The sequence below is a fragment of the Lissotriton helveticus genome, chromosome 11, assembly GCF_964261635.1.
Source record: "Lissotriton helveticus chromosome 11, aLisHel1.1, whole genome shotgun sequence".
In the NCBI taxonomy this organism is placed as follows: domain Eukaryota; kingdom Metazoa; phylum Chordata; class Amphibia; order Caudata; family Salamandridae; genus Lissotriton; species Lissotriton helveticus.
Window position 1 is genome coordinate 830944879 of NC_136072.1, and position 27179 is coordinate 830972057.

At 46.8% G+C, this 27179-nt stretch overlaps 1 protein-coding gene across 1 annotated transcript in view; it reads left to right on the forward strand.

Annotated features, from left to right (window-relative positions):
* The window catches only part of SNRNP200 (small nuclear ribonucleoprotein U5 subunit 200), a 490380-nt gene that overhangs the window by 20190 nt on the left and 443011 nt on the right, over positions 1–27179 (forward strand). Inside the window, exon 3 of the mRNA XM_078667002.1 lies at positions 22896–23067. Within this exon, the coding sequence (XP_078523128.1) occupies positions 22896–23067 (172 nt within the window). The remainder of the gene's footprint in view (positions 1–22895; positions 23068–27179) is intronic.

Below are 27179 nucleotides of genomic sequence, written 5' to 3' on the forward strand. Positions count from 1 at the left end.
CAGGGTGAGGTGACCGACTCATTTCCTGTCTAGCGTGGTGTTCGACAGGGGTGTGTATTGGCGCCCACGCTGTTTTCATTATACATCAACGGTATTGTGGATTATCTTAACCGTTCCCCCACCGACGCTCCGATTTTGGCTGGGCACCGCGTGCCTGTCCTCATGTTCGCGGACGATACGTTGATAGTCTCCAGGACCCCGAGTGGGCTCCAGAAGGCTGTAAACGCGTTCGGAGAATTTTGCCAACTCCGTGGACTTGAGATAAACACCTCAAAAACCAAGTTCATGTGCCTGAGTCAGCGGAAAACCTTCAAAGGTACAATTAGTTTCAATGGAAATCCACTAGAACAGGTAGAGGCATTCACGTACCTGGGAATATCTCTCCAGAGCAATATGGGCTGGAAAAGCCATATTGACATGGCTGTTTTAAAATTCCATCAGCTAGCGGGTGCCTTAGTCACAAAGCATAAAGCTTCCTTTACAAAGCCAATTACACCTGCCCTAGAGATTTATAATATGAAGGTCATAAGTGCCTCTTTGTATGGTTCTGAATTTTGGGGGTTTAACAATCTAACCCAACTGACAACGGCAGAGAATAAATTCCTACGTTGTCTAGTGGGGGTACCCCAAAGTACTCCTACCATTCTGCTTTTATACGATCTCGGCAGGAAAAAAGTTGTGGATACAGTACGGTTACGGCCCCTATTGTACTGGAGGCGTATCTGGACAACCCCAGAACTAGCACATTACGCCCTTGCACTAAAGGATATTATTAGGGCTGACCGTGTTCATCATTTCCAATGGCTTAAAGAGATAAGGGGCTTACTAACAAAGTTGGAGCTTGATCATCTATGGGTAGATGCAGACGTCCCAAGCTTAAAAATGTATTGGGAAATGATTTGGATGTCCACCCATAGTACCTGTATAAACACTAATCTAACAGGACGGTTCCTTGATTTTAAATCTCGCCCACTCTGTGAAGCCTACTGGGATATTATAGAGAGTCCGCTTGACCGAAAGCTGTTTTTCCAGTTTAGAGCTGGAACCTTACCTGTAAAAGCCTTCAGTTGTAAGTGGTCGGTAAATCGGGATGACAAATGCTATAATTGTAAAAATTTGATTGAGAATGTATCCCATATGCTGTTTGTATGTCCCCACTATATATGCCCTCGTATCAAGTGGCTAAAACCAATATGTATTAATATGGGCACCCGGAGATACATTGAGGCCTTACGGATATTGGCGACTGATTGTTCACCTTGCCTAGCGATTGCAGTTGCCAAATTCTTAAGGTGGGCCTGGATTATTCGCACTGGCACTTTAAAAACTTTAGATTCTAGCCAATGATTTTTTCTAAAGACTCTCAATAAGATGATTGATCATATTTTTGTATACATCAGTGTTTTTTTAAAAAAAAACATCTTTTAGAACATCTGTTTTTAACCTGTAAATGACAGCCTCAAGATTTAATAACTTTTTAACATTGTATTTTTATTTTGGTTAGTATTTATAATGATTATGTCTATTGATTGTAAGAGGAAGTATAATTTTGCTTTTATGACATGCTGTCGAATAAAGCTTTTGAAATTGTAATACAGTGAGCTATGAAGGACATGTGACTCCTACACCTTGTAACCCTCACTGTTTTATGCACAAGCAGCATGAACATTGGTTTACATACTTTTATGATTTATTGTCAATGCTTATTATGTATGCTATGTAAAGAGCTCTGACACCCCGCACTGAGATGAGTAGCGCAATAAAATAGTGGTACTTGCATTGTTCTTTGTGCAAGTGCTGGGACAGACCAACACATCTAACACTCTTACAGTGCAGTCACTTCTCTTGTAAACAGGATTGAACAAAGTTTAAAGCATCATTAGCACCAAATTCATGTTACCGTGATCAACACAAAACACAACTGAGAAATAAAAGTACAAACTAAAACAGACAAAGAATGCACATTCGTGTAGCAGATGCAACATATGTAAATCACTGTATTCTAAATGTTACAGAAAACTAAGAGGACTACAGAGTGTATAAGTCGCATGTCATCCATACTAGTAGACACTATATTTAAAAGTGCTTGGTTTCGAGAAGCAGTGACTCGGGATTCGAAACGCTGTATAGTGCTTGGAGTTGAGTTCACTAATGCAAATGTATTTCTAGACAAAAAGTATTTTACATGATGAACTGCAAGTAACAAAAGGATCTGTGACAAAAACAGAAGCCCACTAAGCGATCCATTTAAAATACATTTCAATGATATGCACTAAAATGTCTTTGCAATAGGCATATTAACCCTTTGCACCACTTTATTAGGAGTTAAAACTACCATTTGACATAACTGATCCCTCGCCAGGACATACCTTAATTACATCGTTCAAACATTGCTGGAGTCGCAAAGTCGTCAGGGGTTGCTTTTAAACCAGTATAACATTTTTAAATACAGCACTCACGAGCTTGTTGCCAGGTGCGGTGGCACTGGTTGCACCACCTTAAAGCTCTGTGACACAAAAACACTGACTGTACTTTCTGCATATCCATTCTATGCTACTACACTCTGCCACTCCTCTCTACTCTATGCCACTCCACTGTACTCTTCTACTCTCAGTCAGTGTACTCTACCCCACTCCATCTGACTCTATGCCACTCAATTCGACTCTACCCCCTCTACTGCACACAAAACCAATCTGTGATACTCCATTCCATGCGCCAAGCCACTCTACTCTTTGCCACTCCAGGGCTCGAAAAATCCAAAAATCTTTTTACTAGACCTGCAGGTCTAGTGACTTAAATATTCTACTCAACCTAATTCTAATGCTCTTGACCCATAAACTGGTTTCAAATTATATGATCCTGGGTAAGTATTTTAATTCACTAAGAAGCCATTTTCTTCTTTATCACATACTAGCAGCCCGTCCCGACGTTGTCTGGGAGCAATTAGGCTTCAGGGCCCCCGCCCGGCCCGACGTTGTACGTGGGTCCCCCCCGGAGCCTTCCTCCATATATTGCTGTATTATACCTCTATGTTTACTTTGTACGCTTTTGAAACCTGCACACGTCACTTTTTCCTCCTGTAATGCAGTATTATACCTCTGTTTACTTTGTACGCTTTTGTAACCTGCACACGTCTCTTTTTCCTCCTGTAATGCACCGTTTGGCTCACTTTTGTAATGCACCGTTTGCTTCCTCTTGTATTTTGTTGGCTCACGATTGTCATTTTTGCTTGATTTAATGTAACGTTTGTTTACTTTGTACGCTTCTGTAACCTGCACACGTCACTTTTTCCTCCTATAATGCACCGTTTGGCTCACTTTTGTAATGCACCGTTTGCTTCCTCTTGTATTTTGTTGGCTCACGATTGTCATTTTTGCTTCATTTAATGTAACGTTTGCTTATGTATTTTGCCGCCGCTCACCGCTCCTAAATAAATAAATAACCTACCTGATCCGCTCCTCACCGCCTGTCCGCCGCTCCTCACCGCCTGTCCGCCGCTCCTCACCGCCTGTCCGCCGCTCCTCACCGCCTGTCCGCCGCTCCTCACCGCCTGTCCGCCGCTCCTCACCGCCTGTCCGCCGCTCCTCACCGCCTGTCCGCCGCTCCTCACCGCCTGTCCGCCGCTCCTCAACGCCTGTCCGCCGCTCCTCAACGCCTGTCCGCCGCTCCTCCCCGCCTGTCCGCCGCTCCTCACCGCGCACATGTCCACCGGTCCTCTTCGCGCTCCTGTACGCCGCTCCTCTTCGCGCTCCTGTACGCCGCTCCTCTTCGCGCTCCTGTACGCCGCTCCTCCCCGCGCTCCTAACGTCAGCACGCACGTCGTGGCCGGCGCTTCTTCCAAGGGACTACTTTTTTTTTTTTGGTACATTTTTGAAATTACGTATATTAAGTTTATATAGCCTATGTCCATCTGCACACCCTGACGATTACAACGATGTATCGGGTGTGTGGATTGGCGCTGTGGTTCCTGAGTTTACCCGCCTCAAAGGTTCAAAGTTCTTCCTTTATAATAGTAGTATAGATGAGAGCACCTTCAAATACGCACGTTGGGCACGTCTGCTTTACAGAAAACACTTTTGTTGGATTTAATAGGCTAAACATTAGCCCCATACATAATGCAAATCTAGCCACATATAAGAAGTTCTTTCATAATTTTCGATCAACTATTCATTTACAAGCTCCTCAACGGTTGTTTTAGAGAAATAACTGGCATTTTAATGCATTTTGTTTCACAATTATTGTCAAATAGCTCAACGGACAAAAAGCATTAACTGTACAAAGAGAAAGAAAAGTAAACACCATTTTCCAGGAACACATGAGCAACAATTAGTGAAAAGACAAACTGACATGTGATCTTTGTCCTTTAGCAGTTGGCCAATGTGTCAAGATAAAACCAGATTTAAAGACGTTTTAATTGATGATTCACTTTCTGAACAAAAAGAACACCTGTTTCTTCCAGCTTAAGTTTACTTGCAAGCAGGGTCGAGTAAGTGCTAAAAATAGCTCGACCTGTAAAACCTCACTCGCTATTGTGAGGGGGGGCGAGTGGATTTTTCGAGGCCTGCACTCTACTCTTTGCCACTCTACGCCATGCCACTCTACACCACGTCACTCCATTCTACTCTATGTCGCTCCATTCTACACCACTCCAATCTACTCTATGCTGCTCCATTCTACTCTATGCCGCTCCATTCTACTCTATGCTGCTCCATTTTAATCTACGCCGTTCTGCTCCACACAATGCCACTCCACGCCACTCTACTCCGCGCCAATTTACTCTATGGCACTCTATTCCATGCCACTTCAAGCCACTTTACTCCAGTCCACAAAATGCCACTCCACTCTAGTTTGCTCTGTACCACTCAATACAATGCCACTCTGTGCCATGTCACTCTACTTTGCACCACTGTAAGAATGTGGCTCTATTTACACTGGACTAGGATGAAGTACAGTGTGTATAGAGTCCACCCACCCCAGAGGTATAACAGAGGTTAAAGTCAGAACTGACCTTACTCTTCAAAGTGGTAGCTTGGACGAGCGTAAGGCAGTACCAGAGGACAGTGTAACGCATTTGTTGTACACACTCAGTCAGCAAAAGGTTTCACACACTCAAGGACTGAACTCCAGGCCAATTGTTTTAATATCCACAGATATAGGTGTTTTTTTTTTTTTTAGAACCAACAGTTATAAAAAATATACTTTTCTTGTTATGAGTTCTCTCATGTAATTACTTTGCAAAGAAGCAATAAAGCCCGTGCACACAATTAATACAGTATTGACAGTAAGCATCTTTCTTGCATTAGCATGCCCCCATTTTTTTCTGACTGCTGATGTGCTTTGACTGAGTGTGCCCTGGGCTCCTGCCAACCAGGTACCCAGGGTCTGTGTTCCTTCCATAAAAACTGTGTTGAAACAAAACCCAATTGGCATCTCTGGCCACCTATCAGCCCCTAGTAAATGGTACCCTAGGTACCCAGGGCATGGTGACCAGAGAAGACCCCTAAGGGCTGCAGCACTTATTGTGCCACCCTTAGGGGCCCTGTACCCTGCTACCCACACCCTGCCTTTGCAGGCAGAGTGCCTAAGTACAGAACTAAAACGAGTCGACATGGCACACATCCCTGTATGCCATGCCCACAAACCCACTGCCCTGGCATACATCAGTCACCACTCTAGCTGGGTGCCCTAAGCCAGTGGTGTGGGCCCAGGTGCATGAGCCCTGTGCCCCTACAGTACCCAGGGCCATGCCTGGGCACTGTAAGTGCAGTGATGCCATTAAGAGTATATGGTGCTGGGAGGTTGTCATTACGAACTCCACCGTTCCATAATGGCTACACTGAAGACTGACAAGTTTGGTACCAAATTTCTCATCACGTGAAACCCGCACTGATGCCAGTGTGAGATTTAATGTAAAATGCAACAGGGGGCATCTTAGAGATGGCCCCTGAAAACCTAACTTACAATCCACATCTGGCTGATTGGCTACAGAGGCTGCCACACAACAGACATGTTGCTGGACCCCTGGGTAGGAGTGCCCCCGCTCTCCTGGGCCTGCAACAATGCACATCCTGGGCGAGGTGCTAGGTCTCCTCCCCCAGGATGGGCAGGCGGAAGCTTCAAAGGCATGCTGCCTCTGTGAGCTTTTCCAGACCATTTGCTGTACCCAGCAACCAGCCCCCACCAGTCGTGCCCCCCACTCTGGTGGGAAAAACTACGTCAGGAAGGGGGGGGGGTGCCAGCCTGTGCCAACCCCACCCCTCAGGTGGGGGAGACGAGGTGAAGCACGACCCCGGTTCCGGCCATCTTAAAGATGGGGAGCCCTGCCCAATTACAGCTAGGCTCCTGTCCCCTCCTCTACATTTTTAATTTTGTAAATTTATTTAATTTATAAGGCGCATGAATCACCCCCGAAGGGGTAGCTTCACACTATAGGGAACATGGCAGACAGTACAGACCTAGACTCTGAAGAGAAAATAAGATAAAAGAATATAATATGAACATTTTCGAAGATGTATCTGCAGTTGATTCCAAGAATAGGGGGTAAAATAGAAGACCATGCCACCTTTACGGGCTTTCCTGAAACAGGGAGTCACAAGCGGGGATTTTGTTTCCTGATCGAAGGGCTCTATTAGGCTGGTAATTTAAAAAAAAAAAAGAAGATAATCTGAACATTTTCGAAGATGTATCTGCAGTTGATTCCAAGAATGGGGGGAAAATAGAAGAAGACCATGCCACCTGTACGGGCTTTCCTGAAACAGGAAGTCGCAAGCAGGGATTTTTCTCCTGAGCGAAGGGATCTATTAGGCTGGTAAGGGATATGTTTTTCCAGGACCTCTGCCATTCAAAGCTTTGTGTACAATGCAACAAATCTTGAATATGACTCTCTTGCGTATCAGTAGCCAATGGAGTACACGCAAGAGGGGGACGGAGGGGCATTTCTAGTAAGTAAATTCCTAACAAGCTAGTTCGCTGCAATCAGAAGGGCATTGCAGTAGTCCAGACGACTCGTCACATGTGCCTGAATGAGCGTTTTACGTACATAGAGGAGAGGGAAAACTCTGCGCGAGAGGTTCAACATATGGAAACAGGAACCAGCCAAGCACAACACCCGATCCTTCATGGTAAGTTTCTGGTCTAGACGGATGCCCAAGTTCTTAACTACTGTCTTAGGAGTGGGGGCAGTGCCCATCTCTGAGGGCCACAATTCGGCAGACCAGAGCGAAAGGGTGTCCCCAAAGAGCATGATCTCTGTTTTTCCAGCATTCAGCAGGAGAACATTTTCCGTCATCCAAGAAGCGATTACTGTCATACCCACTGAGAAACGAGACTGGGTGTTTGGGGTATTTCTGTCAATTAAGAGTAGGAGCTGATTGTCATCGGCATATGAGATCAGGATAAAGCCGAATTCTCCAAGTGTTTTAGCAAGGGGGGGGGGTGGCAAATAAATATTAAATAGAGTGAGACTGAGACAGAAACCCTGCGGTACTCCCTTGTTAAGCTCCATTGTTCGAAAACGGAAGGATCTAAGATTGATAGTCTGTGTACGATGGGATAGGAAGTTGGAGAACCAAGTCAAGGCTTGTCCACAGATCCAAATCTCTTTAAGTCTCGAGCAAAATTAAATGGGATACAGTGTCAAAAGCAGCTGACAGATCTAGCAGCGCCAGCAGAACCGTCTAACCATTATACCCAGTGGATTCAGGTGATCTCTGTATCAGTTTTATTGTTGGTTTTGAGCACTTTTATTGTTTCATTATCACTTTGTTACAGTAGCCACTAGTATATTTGATCCTGAAGAAAGCAATGACAGAAAACGTCGATAATGGCTGAAACATGTTGACCACATAGTACATCCAGGCAGTCCCATCTATTTGACTGTTACTGACTACTTTTTAATGTTGGATAAGTGGGTAGCATCAGAATAAATTCATTTTTAGTACCCCCTCATCCAATTTTATCACACTTATTTATATTATTTTTTCACATTAGTTTTCATGCACTGCAACATCAGTCCCCCTTTCTCTTGTGTTAATATCTTCACAATTGAGTAGCAAGACCGTACAAAGACCTGGCTGACCGGATGAGGTTCCCTTTACCATCTGGGCCCTCTTCCGTGAAAGCCTAGTGGCATTCCTACTGTTGGTCTTGAAGTAATCCTAAATGATGAAGGGCGGTTCCGTGTGGTGACTGATGGGCATCCTTACCTGACCACTGTAGGGGTCTGCCTAAGGTATGACCTTGGATAGTTATATACATGGTAGGGGCATTTAGTCGTCCTTGATAGTTTACACCATATGTACACTTTTCTCTTCACACTAATATAGGATACCTGGACTCTCTGCACAGTGCACCTAATTTTGCTACACTGTATAAAGAGCCAGCTTCCTACGAGTTCTTAACCTTTTCTCTCAACAAGGCCTGTTTAAACAAGAAGTGCAGCTTTTTTAGATCTCGCATGAGCAGTGCGCGTGCGCTGCCACAGGAGGGCTTTTAGCCATCGGTCTTCACTTTTCAACCACTGCACCCATGCTTGTGGCGGCATCCACCTTGAAAAGTGAAGACTGCTCTCCCAAGCGCGCGCACCACTCGTGGGCTCACCTCCTGCTCCCCTCTCTCTCTGTCACAATCTCTTCCTAAATCACTCCCTCCTCCTGGCACCCAACTAATTTCTCTGTTTCCCCAACCATGCACCCCTCCGATTTCACACTTTACTTAACTGAGAAACCTTTGTGGTTAAATCAGTAAACCAGAGTAAGTCTGTAAATTAACCTCCAAAGCGTGTTCCTTTTAACCCCACTGAAGCCCTTTTTGTGTTCAATGGCGTACTATTATTTTAGTGGGGTTCTAACGTACTTTACCTCAGTTCTCGTACAAAGGCACAATTGACTCCCAACTCCAGTCACTCGTTTGTAAGATGGCCTCAGCAGTCACTCATCTGTTGCGCAGACTCTACGGGTGGCGCGAGCATCTGTTCTGTAAATTCTAAGTAACTGGCGCTCCGGTAGGCGTTTATCTGCCAAACTCTGCTTGCCACAGACAAAAACGTTATGCAGTTGTGGGGGAAAGATGATGTTGGGAACACAATTATACCCGTTTAGCTAGCTAAACGTTGTTCCATCTACACGTGTCAACAAAACAGTACAATAAAACCGCTCTCTGTTCCCAAAAACAACTGCTGTGCTAGTTTAAGTCGTAGCGCTCGCCTGCCGCTTGCTGCTTATATGCATTTCAAGGGCAAGTTGGTGTTTTTACGGAGTTAACTAAACAATCTACATTCAGGCTGCGCTTTTAGTCACGGTTTTTAGAGTTATATATTTCCTAACTTATACGTTAAACAATTCTGGGCCTGTCACCGCTCACCCTCACGTCCCACCCCTCGCACCCTTACAGCCCCACCCCTCCGTGGCCGCGCACACTCACATCTCCACCCCCTGCATTAAACTACTGCTTTCACTCTGTGGTGTCTCTTCCCATCCTCCTCTCTCGCTCTCTTCCTCTCAGCCCCCTCACAGTGTCACCCCCTGCATCACCACGAACCGTCTGCCCACTGACACTTCCTCCCTGCATTCCACCAGCCTCACATCCTCACCGTGTTGTGGAAAAGTAAATTTTGCCATGTTCTGTGTCCCTACGTGTCATCCATCATATGTTATGTGTGCATGATTAATATGCATATGTTATTCCCCATGTTTGATTAATGACGCAATTACAGTTGTGTCCCCCTCTAGTATGCTAGTTTCCAGTCCTCGTGAATACTACGAATATCAGGCCTATGTAAAGCCACGTTGCCACGTTTCTCAGTGTGCACGTTATTCCATTATAAAGTCCCCGTTTTTAGGCCTCAAAAGGGCCCGGACACCAGATTCAGCTCCTGTCTCCTGAAGCCTCGCTGAGGAGGGATACAGCCCCCACCTGTATCCTCGACCTTTCACTTACTTCCTGCCTCTCAGTGCCCGGTGCAGCCTGGCTCTGCCTGCCAGTCTGCCAAGAGTATGTTATGAGTCCAGTTATCAGTTCAGCCCTCCTTCCCTGCATTCCTAAAACTACTGAATCACATCAATAGTTTCCGTCATTGTCTAGCCTTCAGGGCTCCATGTTAGAGAAATACTGCATTTAATGGTCATTTCATATTCTTCATCACGCACTACATGTAGAATAATGCATGGTCCAGTCTCAGAATCAAGTTAGCCTTTCCCCTCCTAACTTCTAGTTCATATCAACATGTTCCCTAAACATCAGATACTAGATAGGGTTTAGGTACATGTCGCTCCGACTCTCCAGACTTCAGTCTCTGCTCCTAGCACAGAGTTCATAGCCCCCAGCTTCTCCTAGTGATACGTCATTGCTAGTTTGCGCGCACCATCAGGTTAGAGGTCCCGGCTCCTCAGGTAGCCCCCTCCATGGTTTACGCCCCATTCATGACATATCCTGTTACGTCTGCACCACATGTCTATGTATACGCCCCGTTACACCTACTTTCGCCCTTATCTTTCGCGACTGCTACGCGTCACACCTATTGCTCCACCCACTGTTACGCCTATTGCAATGTAATGCTATGTGTTTGCGTTATGTATATATGCTCATGTATTGTTATTAAAAGTCAGCGCGCTCATCCCAGATCCAGCCCCAGCAGCTGCTGGGCCCTGTCATCCTGTTCCCATGCAGGTTGTCCTGTTCCTGTCCTTATGCTGTATTAAACCTGCAAAACTCCTACTACCTCGAATCTTGACTCTTATTTATTGAGCTATCTGTTATGATATATGTCTAGTCAAAAAGAGAGGTATTATTTATTTATTTACCACATAATGGCGCCCGAATAGGGACTTGCCCTTTCCCCACGCGTCGGTGAAGCCACGCCGACCCCCTGACCCTCTGCAGTCGTGACGGAACTCTTCTGCGCAGTGGCAGATATTTCTGCTCAAGTATCCCTCAGGCCCACGGAGGAGACGGAGGAGGCGGTCCAGCATCCAGACGAGACGGTGGAGGAACGCGGCGAGTCCCGACCAGAGCCCAAGCCGAGAGTCCAAGGTCCGAGGTATCCGGAGGTCCACCCGTAACTGAAGTCCGAAGTCCGAAGTTCGTCGTCCGTCGTCGTAGCAGTCCAGTCCAGTCTGAGGCCTTCCGTTCTTGCTGCCCGGTGAGTACCGTTACTGGGGTGGTATCTAGACAGGGTCAATTTAATTGACTCTGGTCTGTGGGTTGGTGGTACACAGTCCCACAAACGAAGTGTCCACTTCGGTGGATGCGGGTCCTGACGTGTCTCTTTATGAGACCGGTAAGTTTCGTACTGTTTCAGCAGTGCATCTAGTTTCTGTTCTAGTCAGTTTCTGTTCTCGAGAAAATTTATGTGTTCTGTTCTCAGTATTTCCAGGTAGTATTCTGTTCGAACTGTTATTTTAAATGTTTTTCATGTATTTCAATGTCGTGGTATGAATGGGGAATAAGTATCGTGTTCATTGTGTATTGTATTGTGTCTAGATTACAGTTCAGTCATGCCCATATTTTCCAAGTTACGTCAGTTAAAAACTAGAAAGGGTCTGCTGGAAGCAGCAGTTCCCGTCCCGCCCAGGGACAGTCCAGGTCACTTTATGTATCAGAAGCATGGCATAAGCGCCATATTGTATCTAGATTTATGGGTAGAGTATACCAAACAGTTAGAAGAAAAGTATAGATGGCCCGTATCGGGTACATGGGATGCCGAATGCATCATGCGAGTAGAAGAGGCATTATGGAAAAAGAAAGCCAGACAATCACAGAAAGATGCCATCGAGTTATGGCGCAAAGAAGCTCATAAAAGAACCGAAAAGGAAATCAGAAAGTCAGAATTAAGTAGAGAATCCCTAGAACGAGCACAAGAAAAAGAACTAATCGAGATAGGTGAACAAGTCAAAGCCGAACAGTCAGACAGACAGAGGCATGCCCTTATTAGGGGTATGTATCCTCTTCTTGCCGAGGGCTTGCCAAAAGCGACCCCAGAGGCATCCAGTAATTTCCCGCCACCATTAGTTCCGACCAAGCTACGTCACAAACAGACCGCAGCTGATATTTTTATTTCGTCCTATTTGGACGACACAGTCCCAGAATATGCAAATCCTGTTCGCGCTCCGCCAGTCCCTGTAAATCAGGCACTTCCCGCTCCTCCAGACTCCGGAGTACCTGTTACGGTACCCCCGGTCCAGCCCGCCATACAAGTCCAGCCTACATTTCCATTTCCCACTCTGCCAGGACGAAGAGCCTCAGTAGACGACTCTAGTTTAGGGGCCGCAGGGGGAGGTATTCCTCAAACCCCGCCGCCACACAAGCGTTTAACGACAGCCGAATTGCATGCACAAGCGTCACAGCGTACGCCTAGACATCAGACTGTAGCAGAAATAAGAAAACCCCTTGCCGAATGCGGCTATGATCCAGTCCCAGGCGAGGATAATATGGTTTTATATTCATTCCGCGTAAGAAGGGTGGCCGAGTATCTAGTCACCTTACCGAATATGAAAGAAGACCTAGACAGAATATATCGTTTCATCCGTACAGGGGATGATCCAGAAAGCATTAGCGAGGCCATGTCTCAAAGGAAAGCTGAGATCCAGCGTATGATATTAAAGTTTTTAATTAACTGTCTAATAAGAGAACAAGATTACCCGTCTAAAGATCAGGCCGAAATGAAAATCCTGACAAAGTGGAGTGATAATATAGCCGAGGGTAAGCACAATACCATTAGTGCCATGGAGAGTATGTACAAGAAAATCCGTAGAGAAATAATAAAGATACACGAACAACGTAAAGCAGCACAAGTAAGCGAGAAAGAAAGTAACTCTGATACTGAAGAGGTAGAGGACGAGAATTCCGCCAGAATAGCGTATGTAGGAAAATCTAGATTTCCAGATCGCCATTTACGCCTAGAACACAAGTCAATTTTCCATCATTCAGCACCAGAACAAGGTTCCCTAGAACAAGTGTTCCAAGCTACCGATCACATTCTAAAATCACGAATCGGTTACAGTGAGTTAAGTACCATGCATGAACAGGAACTAGCCCGATCAGCAGTCCGATGGATTACTGATTCTACCACTTTTCCAGACGAAATAGTGGCACAAATGTTTCTGAAATTGCCCCCAGCCGAGCAGCGACTGGTGGGTATGTATATGATCCAGCACCTCATTACTTTGTATGAGGGTCAGCACTCTGATCCAGGTCTGTTACACGATATCCTGAACGAGTTACTCCAGTATAGATGGAGAGGTCTAGGTACCGATTTAATTAGTGTCATTCTAGAACAGCGCCACAAATATAGAACGTTTCTGGACCCGCATTTTGTTCATGTCTCACCCCCAGAAAGTAAACCCTTTTACATAGAAAGACAGAACCCGTTACGAGAAGTGCATCCAGTTAAGACAGAGGACGGTGAAATGCAACGAGTGTTTGTTTACACCCCGATTACAAAGATGGAACTCCTCGAGATGAAGAAATTAATTCCCTGTCATGACAAAGATCCAGCAGGGTTCCATAGAGAATTAAAAGACATGCTCCGTATGGGCGAATACACATATCCAGATATAATTAAAATGTTAAAGGTCCTGTTGCCCGCAGGGGTGTATGAAAAGCTAAAGGAAAAAGAATGGGAGGTGGGAGAGAAAAAGATAGATTGGGCAGTTCTAGAAGCTGAAGATAAGTCACGTGTACCAGGTACCGGTCTAGGAGAGAAATGTAAAGAATTACCAGAATTATTAATACAAGTTTTACCTAGATTATTGACAACTAGAAAAGAAGACTGGGATGCAATCTCAGCCTGTAAACAGAAACAAGATGAGGATATTAGTGATTTTTATTCTAGATTTGAAAAATGCTTTAGCATCAATAGTGGCCTCAAGACAAGTAGTGAGTCATACCCTCATCTTTTTGTTACTAAATTAGTCGAGAATTCAAGCCCACAAATTAAGAATCGAGTTTTGAAAGTCGAAAGTACCTGGCAAGCTAATACCCCGTCCCAGATGTTGCAGATGCTTCAGTACCACCAGAATAGAATCGGGGAAGAGCAAGAACACGAGAGAAAACGTATGAAAGACACGAAAATGAAAGTACTAGTTGCACAATCTGTTCCTCAAGACAGTCAGAAGAGGGGTCCGAATCAAGCCAGTCATCTTGCAGCTCCCGTTAAAGGGAACTGCAACTATTGTAAACAGCCAGGTCATTTTATAAACGAGTGTGCAGTTCTGAAACACAACATAGCTACCGGTAAAACAAAAGAAAGACCACGTCCGCCTAGACAAGAGCAAGTTTCACAGACTCCTCAGCCACAGAATGCACAACAGACAGTTACAGTACCGCAGCCTATTGCTGCAACACAGCACGTTACACAGCAGATGTACCAGTATGCACAGTCTGAGTATCCAGAGTACCAGCAGTATTCATGAAACAGCCTAGAGAGGGAGGTAGGCTTGCCTCTCATCGAGATACCTGTAGATCAAGAGGGTCCCTATGTTCATAGTCAAGTATTAGGGAAAGACAGAAAGTTTTTGATTGATACAGGGGCAAGTAGGACCACAATTAGTCACGCCGAAGTTCCAGGGGCTCCGCTCTCAGGCTCAAGAAATGTTTCCCTTGGATTTTCAGGAAAACCTATCGTAAATGAGATTTCAAAGCCAGTTACTCTAGAAGTAGGTCCATTGTCCCGCACTACTGATCTGTTACTTACTAAGTCATGTCCAGAAAATCTATTAGGCATTAAAACACTGAAAGAGTTAGGTGCAGTTATATGTTGTTCCCCAGAGGGAATACGTCTGTTCCTACGTGACTTTAAGGGTCACTATGTTTTACGTGATTTTGATCCAAGACTGTCTAATGTTCCACAGCATTTATGGGCGCAAGGTCCAACTGATGTAGGTTATATGCAAATCACACCCTATCGTGTGACTCTCAAGCCAGGTGTAGTGTTACCACGAATCAGACAGTACAGATTGCCACCTGAGGCTGTAGCAGCCTTATCCAAAATTATTGACGAGCTCATCGCTCAAGGAGTAGTTGTAGAAACTGACTCCAACGTATGCAATTCTCCGATCATTCCAGTCATGAAACGTACTGACCCAAATGCACCCCCAGTATATCGATTAGTGATTGACCTACGAGAGCTTAATAAATGTATTATTCCGCAGTACCCAGTTGTCCCAGACATCTCTTCTCTATTGACGGCCATTGATTCCGAAGCCGCGTTCTTCACTGTCATAGACCTCAAGAACGCATTTTTTAGTGTTCCAATTCATCCAGACAGCCAGTTTCTTTTCGGATTCTGTTTAAATGGAAGGAGCTATATGTTCACACGCGCTCCTCAAGGTTTCACAGAAAGTCCTAGTATTTACAGTCAAGCACTTAAGAGACAACTAGACAACATTCACATGCCAACTGACACTGCCCTGCTCCAGTATGTCGATGATCTACTGATCACAGCCCGTTCTGAACGTGATTGCGAGCGAGCGTCACTAACGGTTCTGTATTTCCTGGCCGAGATGGGGCACAAGGTGTCCCCTTCGAAGCTTCAATTCTGTGTCCAGCAAGTGGTATACTTAGGACACTTACTGTCCAAGAGGGGTAGGCAGTTGACACCAGACCGTATCCAGTTAATAGCGAGTCTTCCTCAGCCCAAGACCCAGAAGGAGGTACGTGCTTTTATCGGCCTCACTTCTTACTGCAGACAGTGGATTCCTCAGTATGCATTTCTAGCCAAACCACTGATACAGTTAACGACACAGGAGGCAGCCGTATCGACTGTTCTCCCTTGGACATCTGAACATACACTTAGTTTCAACGAGTTAAAGAAAGCTTTATGCCAAGCTCCAGTTCTAGCCACACCGAACTACAGTAAGCCTTTTACACTTTTCGTCACAGAACGTGAAGGTACAGCATTATCTGTTCTCACACAAGATCAAGCAGGACAAAACAAGCCATGTGCTTATTTTTCTAGCACATTAGATCCAGTCGCCCAGGCTTTGCCTGCGTGCCTCAAGTCAGTTGCAGCCACAGCACTAGCTATCAGACAAAGTGATTCCATAGTTTTAGGACACTCCCTGACAGTACAAGTTCCACACTCAGTGGAAGTTCTTCTGAATCGAACACAAACTCAGCACTTGACAATTGCACGTTTAACAGGTTATGAATTGACACTGTTCCAGCCACATATAGAAATCAGACGCTGCAACATTTTAAATCCTGCTACATTGTTACCATCAGTTAATTCAAATTCTGCCACACATGACTGTGTGGAAGTAGTTAACATTACGACAAAACCAAGGCAAGATCTGACAGATACTCCGTTACCAGACCCCGACCTGACACTTTATGTGGATGGTTCATGTATGAGAACAAGTACAGGAGAACTAGTAGCCGCGTATGCAGTGACTACTGACACCGAAGTTATTGAGACACACCGTATTGACACTCTGTCCGCTCAAGCAGCAGAGCTAGTTGCTCTGACACAAGCCTGTATACACGCCAAGAACTTGAAAGTTAATGTTTACACAGATTCACGTTACGCATTTGGAGTTGTACACGACTTCGGAGTGCTCTGGCAGGAGAGAGGTTTCATGACCTCTCATGGAACCAAGATTCAGCATGGTCTCCTTATTCAAGCTCTGTTAGATGCCATACATTTACCGACATCTATTGCTATCATGAAATGCAAAGCACATACGAAAGTTACTGACATTATTTCTCAAGGTAACGATCTAGCAGATCGCACAGCCAAGCTTACAGCACAGACTCCAGACATTCAAGTTAATCCGACACAGACACATACTCCAGATCCGACTACATGTATGACAGTTAAGGACCCTACACAAGATGTCATAGATATCCAGTTACATGCTACTCCCGATGAAATCAAGAAATGGTCCGAACAAGGAGGGGTCCAGACAGACCAAGGATGGTTAACAAAGGGTAGAGCCACATGGTTTCTCCCCGACTCTATGGTTCAAGTCATTATCAATACCGCACATAGTCCAGCACATTTAGGGGAAAAAGCTATGTTAGATAGTATCCAGAACATTTGGTTCAACAAGCATTTACGAGCTGCAGCCAAGCAGAAAGTCCGTACCTGTATGATATGTTGTCAGTTTAATCCAGGTAAAAGTGTCCCGGTGGAACAAGGTGGATTCCAGCCCCCTGACCACCCTTTTGAAGTCCTCCAGATGGATTATATTCAGATGGAGCGATGTCGAGGTTTCAAGTATGTCCTTGTAGTTGTATGCGCTTTGTCCAGGTGGACAGAAGCATATCCAGTCCCAGATTACACAGCCGCGACCACTGCCAAGCAGTTGGTTCGTGAGTTCTTCCCTCGTTATGGACTCCCTAGAGTCGTATATTCTGACAACGGCCAGCCATTCTCATCCGAACTCATGAAGCATGTTTCCCTTTTGTTAGGGTACCAGTGGAAGTTCCATTGTGTACGCCATCCTGAAGCAGCCGGTCTCGTAGAGAGACATAACCAGACCCTGAAAATCCGAATTGCCAAAGTGTGTAAAGAGAAAGGTGTGGACTGGCTAGTAGCTCTACCAGTCGCTTTATTTTATATGCGCATGGTCGCACATTCCAGATCAGGTCTGTCCCCGTATGAGGTCGTTTTCGGCCGCCCCCCTAACATGTGGGGTACTCCTAGACCCCGAAGTATTACCGATGTTTCAAGTAATATGCTGACAGATTACCTAGCTTCCTTGATGTCTGCCCTCAACTCATGTCGTTCACAGGTTGCCGCCGCATTTCCAGACAATACCGAGGTGGCACCGCATGAAATCGTTCCAGGATCCATGGTGATGGTCCGCAACTTTGACAGATCAAGTCCGCTGGAGCCTCGCTGGAAAGAGCCCCGACAGGTCCTCCTCACCACCCGTACAGCCGTGAAGTTGGAAGGACGCAAAGGCTGGGTACACCTTTCTCATGTCAAACTTTTTAATGGACTGAAACCCGTCTTAAAGAACATTTCCCAGGATTTGAAGGATTGCCAAAGCATTGTTCTCAAGGACTGTCCCGCAAATGACATTGATTCAAAACCCCCCCTGTTAGAGAAAACTCCGCAGCAGGAGTATAAACAGAAACTACGGTCTAGTAAATTAAGTCAGTCAGTTTGATTGTCTAAGTCCTCCCCTAGGTGAAACGGTTAGACTGTTTCTGACATGTATAAAATAGACCCCCATAGTGAGAGAGTTAGTCAAAACTCAATCCGATGTATCGTTTTTCTATGTTTCATATTGTTTTTCAGCCTTATGATTTCCTGCACCAGTTATGCATTTTTCCTGTATTTCCCAGTTCTTCATGTAAATAAGTCTGCTAATGCTACAGTAGAGCACACGTTTAGTGATCTGCCCCCTCATGAACTCTCTTACCGCCTCGCTATGCGAAATAACTCATTTATCCGTATGTTACATTACTCACACCAGACCAGCAATGCCACTAATTGTTGGGTATGTGGTCGACTCCCCCCTTTCCAGATGCCGAAGGGAGTTCTGCCACTCTTTCCTTATCCTTTTTCACATAATGGTTCGTGTGGAGCATGGTCCACGTTGACGTCATCCTCAACAGATATGTCTTTTCTTAACAGTACATGTTTCCCAGACAAGCAAGGTCTCCCTCACCGAACAGGTTTAGATCTAGAAAATGAAGTGTATAATTTAGGTAATTATTCGTCGAATTTTATGGTCCTGAATGTTCAGTCTGTTACTACTCCAGACTTACCTGCTATTTCAGTACTACCAGTCAAAGGCGAATTATGTGTCCGAAATAATGGTTCCGTACATGTAGGACATAGTGATTGTACTACTGTTGTCAAGTATAGTGACAGTGGGAAATCTATCTTCAAAGCTTCACGTCATTCTTATTTTATTTGTGGTCAAACCGCATATGTTCGTCTGCCCCTCGATTGGGAGGGAACCTGTTACATTGCCTTCCTACTGCCACCAGTTTTCCTAGCCCCACCTGATTATCATAGAAATACACATCTAGTACACATTAGACATAGAAGGGAGTCCCCAATTGTCGATTATACTGAAACTGCTCTAGAACAGTATACAGATTTCAATAGAGGTTTCTTTTTCTTTATAGGACCTATCCAGAATAGTAAGCTAATCCGTAGGTTAACCAGAACCCTTGAAGCTGTAATAAATGAGACTGCCTCTGCTCTAGGTAACTTAACTGAAGAGCAATCTGCTATGAGATTTGTCGTTTTACAGAATCGTCTCGTCCTTGACGTCATACTGGCCGATAGGGGCGGGGCCTGTAGAGTCATCGGATCTAGTTGCTGCATTTTCATTCCAAATAACGCGCCGTCTGTTTATTCAGCTATAACCAGACTCCATAAAATTGCCCATCTGATACACCAAGATCCAGGCACCTGGACATGGTCCGGTTGGTTCTGGAATATAATTTCCGCATGGGGATGGAAAATATTGTCCTTTCTAGGTATTGCAGTAGCGATCATATTCAGCTGCTGTCTCTGTATACAATGTGGCCCTGCGATTTGCGGCATGTGTGCTACATCCTGTATTCCTAGTATAACTCCTAGTCCCAAGTCCCGTTCTAAATCCCGTTCTAAGAGAATTCGAGACGAGCAAATGATACTGTATGAAATGATAGATGGTATCATGAATATTGATGTTTCCTGATGGAAACGTAGTGACAAGGAGGGAATGTGGAAAAGTAAATTTTGCCATGTTCTGTGTCCCTACGTGTCATCCATCATATGTTATGTGTGCATGATTAATATGCATATGTTATTCCCCATGTTTGATTAATGACGCAATTACAGTTGTGTCCCCCTCTAGTATGCTAGTTTCCAGTCCTCGTGAATACTACGAATATCAGGCCTATGTAAAGCCACGTTGCCACGTTTCTCAGTGTGCACGTTATTCCATTATAAAGTCCCCGTTTTTAGGCCTCAAAAGGGCCCGGACACCAGATTCAGCTCCTGTCTCCTGAAGCCTCGCTGAGGAGGGATACAGTCCCCACCTGTATCCTCGACCTTTCACTTACTTCCTGCCTCTCAGTGCCCGGTGCAGCCTGGCTCTGCCTGCCAGTCTGCCAAGAGTATGTTATGAGTCCAGTTATCAGTTCAGCCCTCCTTCCCTGCATTCCTAAAACTACTGAATCACATCAATAGTTTCCGTCATTGTCTAGCCTTCAGGGCTCCATGTTAGAGAAATACTGCATTTAATGGTCATTTCATATTCTTCATCACGCACTACATGTAGAATAATGCATGGTCCAGTCTCAGAATCAAGTTAGCCTTTCCCCTCCTAACTTCTAGTTCATATCAACATGTTCCCTAAACATCAGATACTAGATAGGGTTTAGGTACATGTCGCTCAGACTCTCCAGACTTCAGTCTCTGCTCCTAGCACAGAGTTCATAGCCCCCAGCTTCTCCTAGTGATACGTCATTGCTAGTTTGCGCGCACCATCAGGTTAGAGGTCCCGGCTCCTCAGGTAGCCCCCTCCATGGTTTCCGCCCCATTCATGACATATCCTGTTACGTCTGCACCACATGTCTATGTATACGCCCCGTTACACCTACTTTCGCCCTTATCTTTCGCGACTGCTACGCGTCACACCTATTGCTCCACCCACTGTTACGCCTATTGCAATGTAATGCTATGTGTTTGCGTTATGTATATATGCTCATGTATTGTTATTAAAAGTCAGCGCGCTCATCCCAGATCCAGCCCCAGCAGCTGCTGGGCCCTGTCATCCTGTTCCCATGCAGGTTGTCCTGTTCCTGTCCTTATGCTGTATTAAACCTGCAAAACTCCTACTACCTCGAATCTTGACTCTTATTTATTGAGCTATCTGTTATGATATATGTCTAGTCAAAAAGAGAGGTATTATTTATTTATTTACCACAGTGTGCGGCCTCTCTTCCCCTTCGACCTCACATCTCCCATTCCTCTGCCACTCCCACTCTGCCTCACCCCACCCTGTCATACCTCCCAGCCTCGCATCTCCCCCTCTCACCTCAACCTCTGTCGTATCCCTCACCTGTCAAGCGCCTGCATGCTTTCACCCACCACTCTCCCCTCATAGTCTTGCTTCCTTCCCATCGAATCTCTCACCCCTGCATCCCCTCACCCCCTGCCTCACCCTACCCTCATTTTGCCACCCTTGCAGTGTCACTCTGCATCATCCCTGCCCATCCTATCTCCCCTTTTCTTAATCCCTCCCTGTCTCACCTCACTCACACCCGGAATCAATCACCCCCCGCAGACTTCCAGCATCTGACCCCATTCACGTTGAAAGCTGGCAGTGTTTTCTGCATCTCGTGATTAACCCATTTGAGCCCTTGTCCTGCCTGTTGGAGCTGCCGTTAAACATCTGCCCAGTACTCGGCACCCCAACGCCAGAGGACCCCGCTTTTGGGACCTTATAAGTATTTTGTTATGCAGCACAATATCCTTGGTGCACAAACATTAACTATTACATAGTTAAACACTTAAAAGGTTCCAAAGGCGAGACCTATTGGCTATGCCAATGCTTATTTTACTATCTCATGGCCCTTCCAGTCCTGCAGTGTGATAGTGCTAAGTGCTCATAGGAGATTGTGTCTTCAAAAAGGCACACTGACTTTCAGATGGCTTCGTGAAGCCACTGTTATTCTTTAAAAGTGTGAGTGTTCTTCCTTTGAGGTACAGGTGCACAGGAGTCTACTAACGGCTGTTGTTTGACTACACTGATATTCTCTGTTGTTGATTAGTTCTATCGTATTAATAGAGGTATCTACCCATAAGTAAGAAACCCATCTTCTCCGAATTCAGTACAGGACTTGGACTGCGTTGAATAATTGCACTTCTTCTTGGGCTCAATACCAGTAGCGGGCAATATTTATAGTTGCCTCTTGCCCCATGGTGCATTGGCTGTTAGCCTTGCTCTCTGGTAAATTTCAGACCACTCTTAATGTGAAAGAAATTTCCCAACTTTCATAGCAGTCCTGAACAGGAAAGAGAAAGGGGTGGGTTTTAATCTGGGAAGGAGGACCTGTTCTTTCGAAGGCCAACACCTCCAAAAGACACGACTTCAAAAGACAGAGTAGGCTACATTTCCTTTCCAATCAAAATTGTTAATTTCAGGGAAGGGGAGATTTCTGCGCTCAGGTCAGCGTGTCCAATAGGGCACTTGCTGTGCATGATGAATACCACTGTCATTTACAGTACATGCAGTGGGAGTTCAAAGGACTAGGTAGAGGGGGCACTAGCCGCTTTCATGGAGAATATACTTCAGCTATCTCCCTGACATTCAGCTGAAAAGCATGTCTCAGTTTGGTTAAACAGGAGACATTCAAGTGGGCTTGCAGGATTATTGGGATCTCTGAGGGAAGAAAAACACAGAGCTGTCTGGAGAATTTACACGGGCAAAATGGCACAGCTTCAAATATCTATTCAGAATACTTTAGGGTCAAAATATATAATTTGAGTAATCTTTTGGTCTGTACTCCAGCATGTACTCCAATCTGATTTAACTGTGTGTATTTTTTAATGTATTATAAACGAGAAGTGTTTGGTAAATTGGTAAATTGAACTATTAGGACTTTTCAATCATGTTATCACCCAAGTGCTACATTTACATTGTGCTACATCACCTAGTCCCGTTGGATTGCTGGAGTGGCATATAGCGTTTAATAATTATTTGTTTATAGCTGTCGCTGGTGAGACCCCAGGCCGTCTGTTCATTTGTTGTGATGTTAGGGATAATTCATTGATGGAATCTGCCCTGGAGAGAAATTACAGAGAAACGGCTATGGGTTCATTAACCATGATCTCTGCATCATTTTCTAACTAACCCTGGGTAAAAGCTTCCATGTGGTAGCTAATTAGGTTGGTCTTCGCTATGCCTTCTCACTTTCTCTGCTTTTTATCTTTACCCACCTGCTAGGAGAAGAAAGAGGGACGAAGACCGTCATGATATGAACAAGATGAAAGGCTTCACTCTGCTGTCGGAAGGCATTGATGAAATGGTAGGAATCATCTATAAACCCAAGACCAAAGAGACGCGTGAGACCTATGAGGTGCTGCTCAGCTTCATCCAGGCCGCTCTGGGAGATCAGGTGAGTGGTCCTTTGACATAAGGAATCAGCAGTCAAATGTATTTATTTTTATTTATGTATGAAGTTTTATGTAGCGTGAACATGACCCAAGCGGGTATCAGAGTGCTTTACAAATAGTCATGAATAAATGAGGAGATCAGTAAGCCCAAATAAAAAAGCATGCTCGTGACAGATACTGGCAGTCACCTGTGAGCTGGTGGAGGAGGACCAATATAACGTAAAGCCAAAAGGTCTATAAACAAGAGCATAAATAAGCAATAAATCATGGGTGTTGAATGCAACAAAATGTCCAGGAACGATACAGGTTGTTGCAGGGCTAAACTGGGAGAGGAAGCCCGTACAGTGCCCGGCTGAAAATGGCTAATTTCTGGTTAAAAAAAGTATTCATTAGTAAAGCTTTCACTACATTTTTGAAAGACACTGTTGAGGGATTCAGTCTGATTTCAGGAGGCAGGGAGTTCCAGATTCTCAGGGCAGTATCAGAGAAGGCACGGCATACGTTTTCTTTCTTTGGAGGGGGCGTGGCTCCGCACGCAACGCCAATGGATGTCTCCGGGTAGAGCTCTGGCTTGAGCTCCCCTTCCCGGTGCATTTCTCCGAGCATTATCCGGCAACACTGGCTGAAAACTCGGGCGCAGGGCCCGAACAACAAGACCTCCTGTCCCGCCGAGTTTGGCGACGATCGGAAATTTCTGACCGCACCAGAGCCTCCCGGGGTGGAGTGGCCGCGCGCCTGGAGACCTGGCCGGGCACAGCTGCTGGGAAAGGCCGAGGCCTCAGCCCGAGTGCTAGGCCCCGAGACGTGGCCTGGGGTGTTGGACGACCGCGGCGGCCTAGGGACAAGGAGACTGCTTGAGATGCTCGCTGTTGGGACCTGCGAGCACCCTGGGGTTGCAATGCCTACCACGCCATCGCCCACCGGGCGCCCGCGAGACACTAGAGCACTGAGGCGGCGGTGAGGGAGGCGCGCCCGCCGCTGCGGGAGACGCTGGCACACTTGGCCCGCGGGCTTAGGTGTGATTGCAAAGCGAAGAGATTGCGCACCTGGGAAGCGGACCGGACGTTGCTGTTGGAGAGACCTGATGCCTCGACCTGAGCTTTCGGCCCTGGGGCATGACCTGAAGTGCTGGACGGCCGCGGCCGTCGGGAGACATAGGAACTGCCTGAGGCGCTCGCCGTCGGGACCTGTGGGCACCAGTGAGGCACAACACATACCACAACATTGCTGGCTGGGCGTGCACGAGCGCTGGAGCGCTAGGAGGAGGGTGAGAGAGACGTGCCCGCCATTGTGGAAGGCGCTTACGCTGCAGCTCCACGTGCTGGGGTAGGACCGAGGAGGCGGCGGGGGTGCTGGACCCGGAGGGGGGATCTGGAGGATGTGAAGCGGGACGCCCCCCATCAGACCATGCCGCGCAATGGAGGGGCGATCATAGCCAAGAATCGAGGATGCATGGGACACGAGGCTAGCGCTGACCCGGCCCCCCTTCCCTGAAAAGCCTGACGCATTGTGGGACGACCTGAACGGCCGGCATCTGAAGGAGGGCACTGCCGGGCAGTGAGAGTGAGAAGTGACATGGACAAAAATACAGCGTAACACAAAACGAGGACACGCTGAAGGGAAGCCCTGTGGAGAACCTGGACTGCCACGCTTGGCCTGCGGGGGGTGGGGGGATAGCGATCTTTCCTGCCTGGTAATTAGTGCCTAGGGCCGGGTGGCCTCCGGACCACGTCTCGGGGCAGACTGAATGTCCATTGCCTCCGCCCACTCCCAAAATAGAGCTGCACAGCCGTGAAGACAAGATACTACAACCCTGGATGCGGTGCGCCCACCTGCGCCATACCAAAAGCCTGCGCACCACTATTCCTGCACTGCCCTGGCTCCTCCCTAGCATTCCGCGGACGAGCGCCCATCAACGCCGCAAACGCAGGCCCCACACCCACTGAGCTGCTCATGTCTGGGGGCACCAGAGCACGTACTGGCACCGGAGGAGCACAGCTACGGGGCAAGATGGATAAACTCACAAAAAGCGCTGATACTGACCAAATGGCAGCCAAACTTGACACCATGCTGGCTGCCATGGAAAGGTTAGAAGAGTCGATCCAACTCACCAGCACCTCTCTGGAAACCAAAATAGACAGTGTCGCAATTGACCTCACTCACCTACGAGCTGACCACAAAAAACTGGCAGATCGCACCACGACCTTGGAGAACGGCATGTCGGAGCTTGAACCCCGAGTCACTCAAACTGATAAACACGTGCAGGACCTCCTGAACAGGGTTGAGTTCTTAGAAGATCGCGCGGAAGATGCAGAAGGGAGGGTGCGAAGAAATAACGTAAGAATTGTGGGTGTACCGGAACGATGGGAGGGAAAGGAACCTGCGGCGCATATGGAGGACTGGCTGAAGAACCTACTACCTGAGGGTACTCTGTCACCTTAGTTTGTGGTGGAGCGGGCGCATCGTGTACCGACAAGGCCACTTCCAACAGAGACAAGCCCCAGACCAATGCTCCTTCGCATTTTAAACTATCGAGACCGCGATTCTACCCTGCGCGAAAGACGTCGGCTCCAAGAAATCCAAATTGACAATACCAAAATAATGTTTTTCCAGATTACACGATACAAGTCCAGAGACAAAGACACTCCTTCCTTGCAGTTAAACAACGCCTGCGTCAGCTTGGACTGAAATACTCCCTCTTATTCCCTGCAAAGCTGAGAGTGGTGGCGCAGGACAAGACACATTTTTTCACCAACCCGGAGGAAGTCGAGTCATGGCTTGACAACGGAATGGAGACGGCCCCCCGGAGAATATCAGGAATCTCTGGATCACAGCGGGTCAGAGGCCCTAGGCGAAGACGCAGGAACAGATCGACATTGGCCAGTGGGTCTCGAGTGGCGGCGATTGCTGGCCTGCCTGCGGAGATTACACAATGTGAAAACAAGATGCCCTCCGCATGGTGGTGGAACTCAGCCGGTCCCCATCCATTGACACAGCCCCGGACGCCAGCCCTCTGGGCCTCCCCAGCGATGATGAGGCTATCTACGGGCTGCCAGATTCTCAGATCTCCACGGAGCACCAGATGTCACACCACAAACGGCGGATCTGATCCATTGACTGGAAACTGAAACGCACCCTAATCTGGGTACCGGCCCAGGGACACTTGGGATGTCCAGTGCCTTTGGACGCCAGCTACGCATTACTGCTAATAGCGCCTGAGGTATACCCCCTCTGCGGACACTTGATTGCTCGCTGAGGGAGGTGGTGAGCGTGGTCCTCTGGCGCTTGGCCTCCTGGGGGTGACTGAGCTGATGAAGGGCTGCGGGTGCCCCGCCCCCCGGGGCTTCGACGGTCGGTGCCTTAGCTTGCTTGGGACAGCAAGACCCAGGCGACCCTCCTGGCGGTGACTCAGCTGGGACACGTAATGTAAGGAGCATCGGGCATTGCATTCCTTTTTCATTTTTTTATTTTTTTTATAATTGATCCTTTAGAATCAGCCCAGCCTCATCCATGTGAACCGGGAGGGGTGAAGCCCCCTTTCCATACCCGGTTGTTATGCCACCGCAATAGTGCTCAACGCACAGCGACCCCCCTAGATTTAAACTTTGACTATCTCCTTGAGAGTTTGGACGGAGGCATGTTTGGCAACCGACCTTTTGGTATTTCTTATCTGAACTGTTCTTTATGGCTTATTGTACTTTTTGAATTGTTTTTTCTACCCTTTTCTTGCATCAGTGTTGCGGGCAATCATGATTGTGTCCTTGGGAAAGCTGCGCGGGGTGCTCAGGTGGCACAGCTCTTGTGGTCGGCTCGGGGTGGCTGGGTGGAGCGGGTGGGGAGTACCCTGAAGAGCTATAATGCCAGCGATAAAAAAAATTACGTGGAGCGTGCGAGGTACGCATACACCATCACGCAGATACCAAATTTACTCTTACCTTAAACGCCACCACATCCAAGTCGCGCTCCTGCAAGAGACACATCTCAATGAGGCGGAATCCCGCGCAATGCATCGTAGATTGCGAGGGCAACTCTATGCCACGAGCTACTCATCCTATGCCCGGGGAGCGTTGGTATGGGCAAGACCAGGAACCCCTTTGTCGGTCACACATTCTCA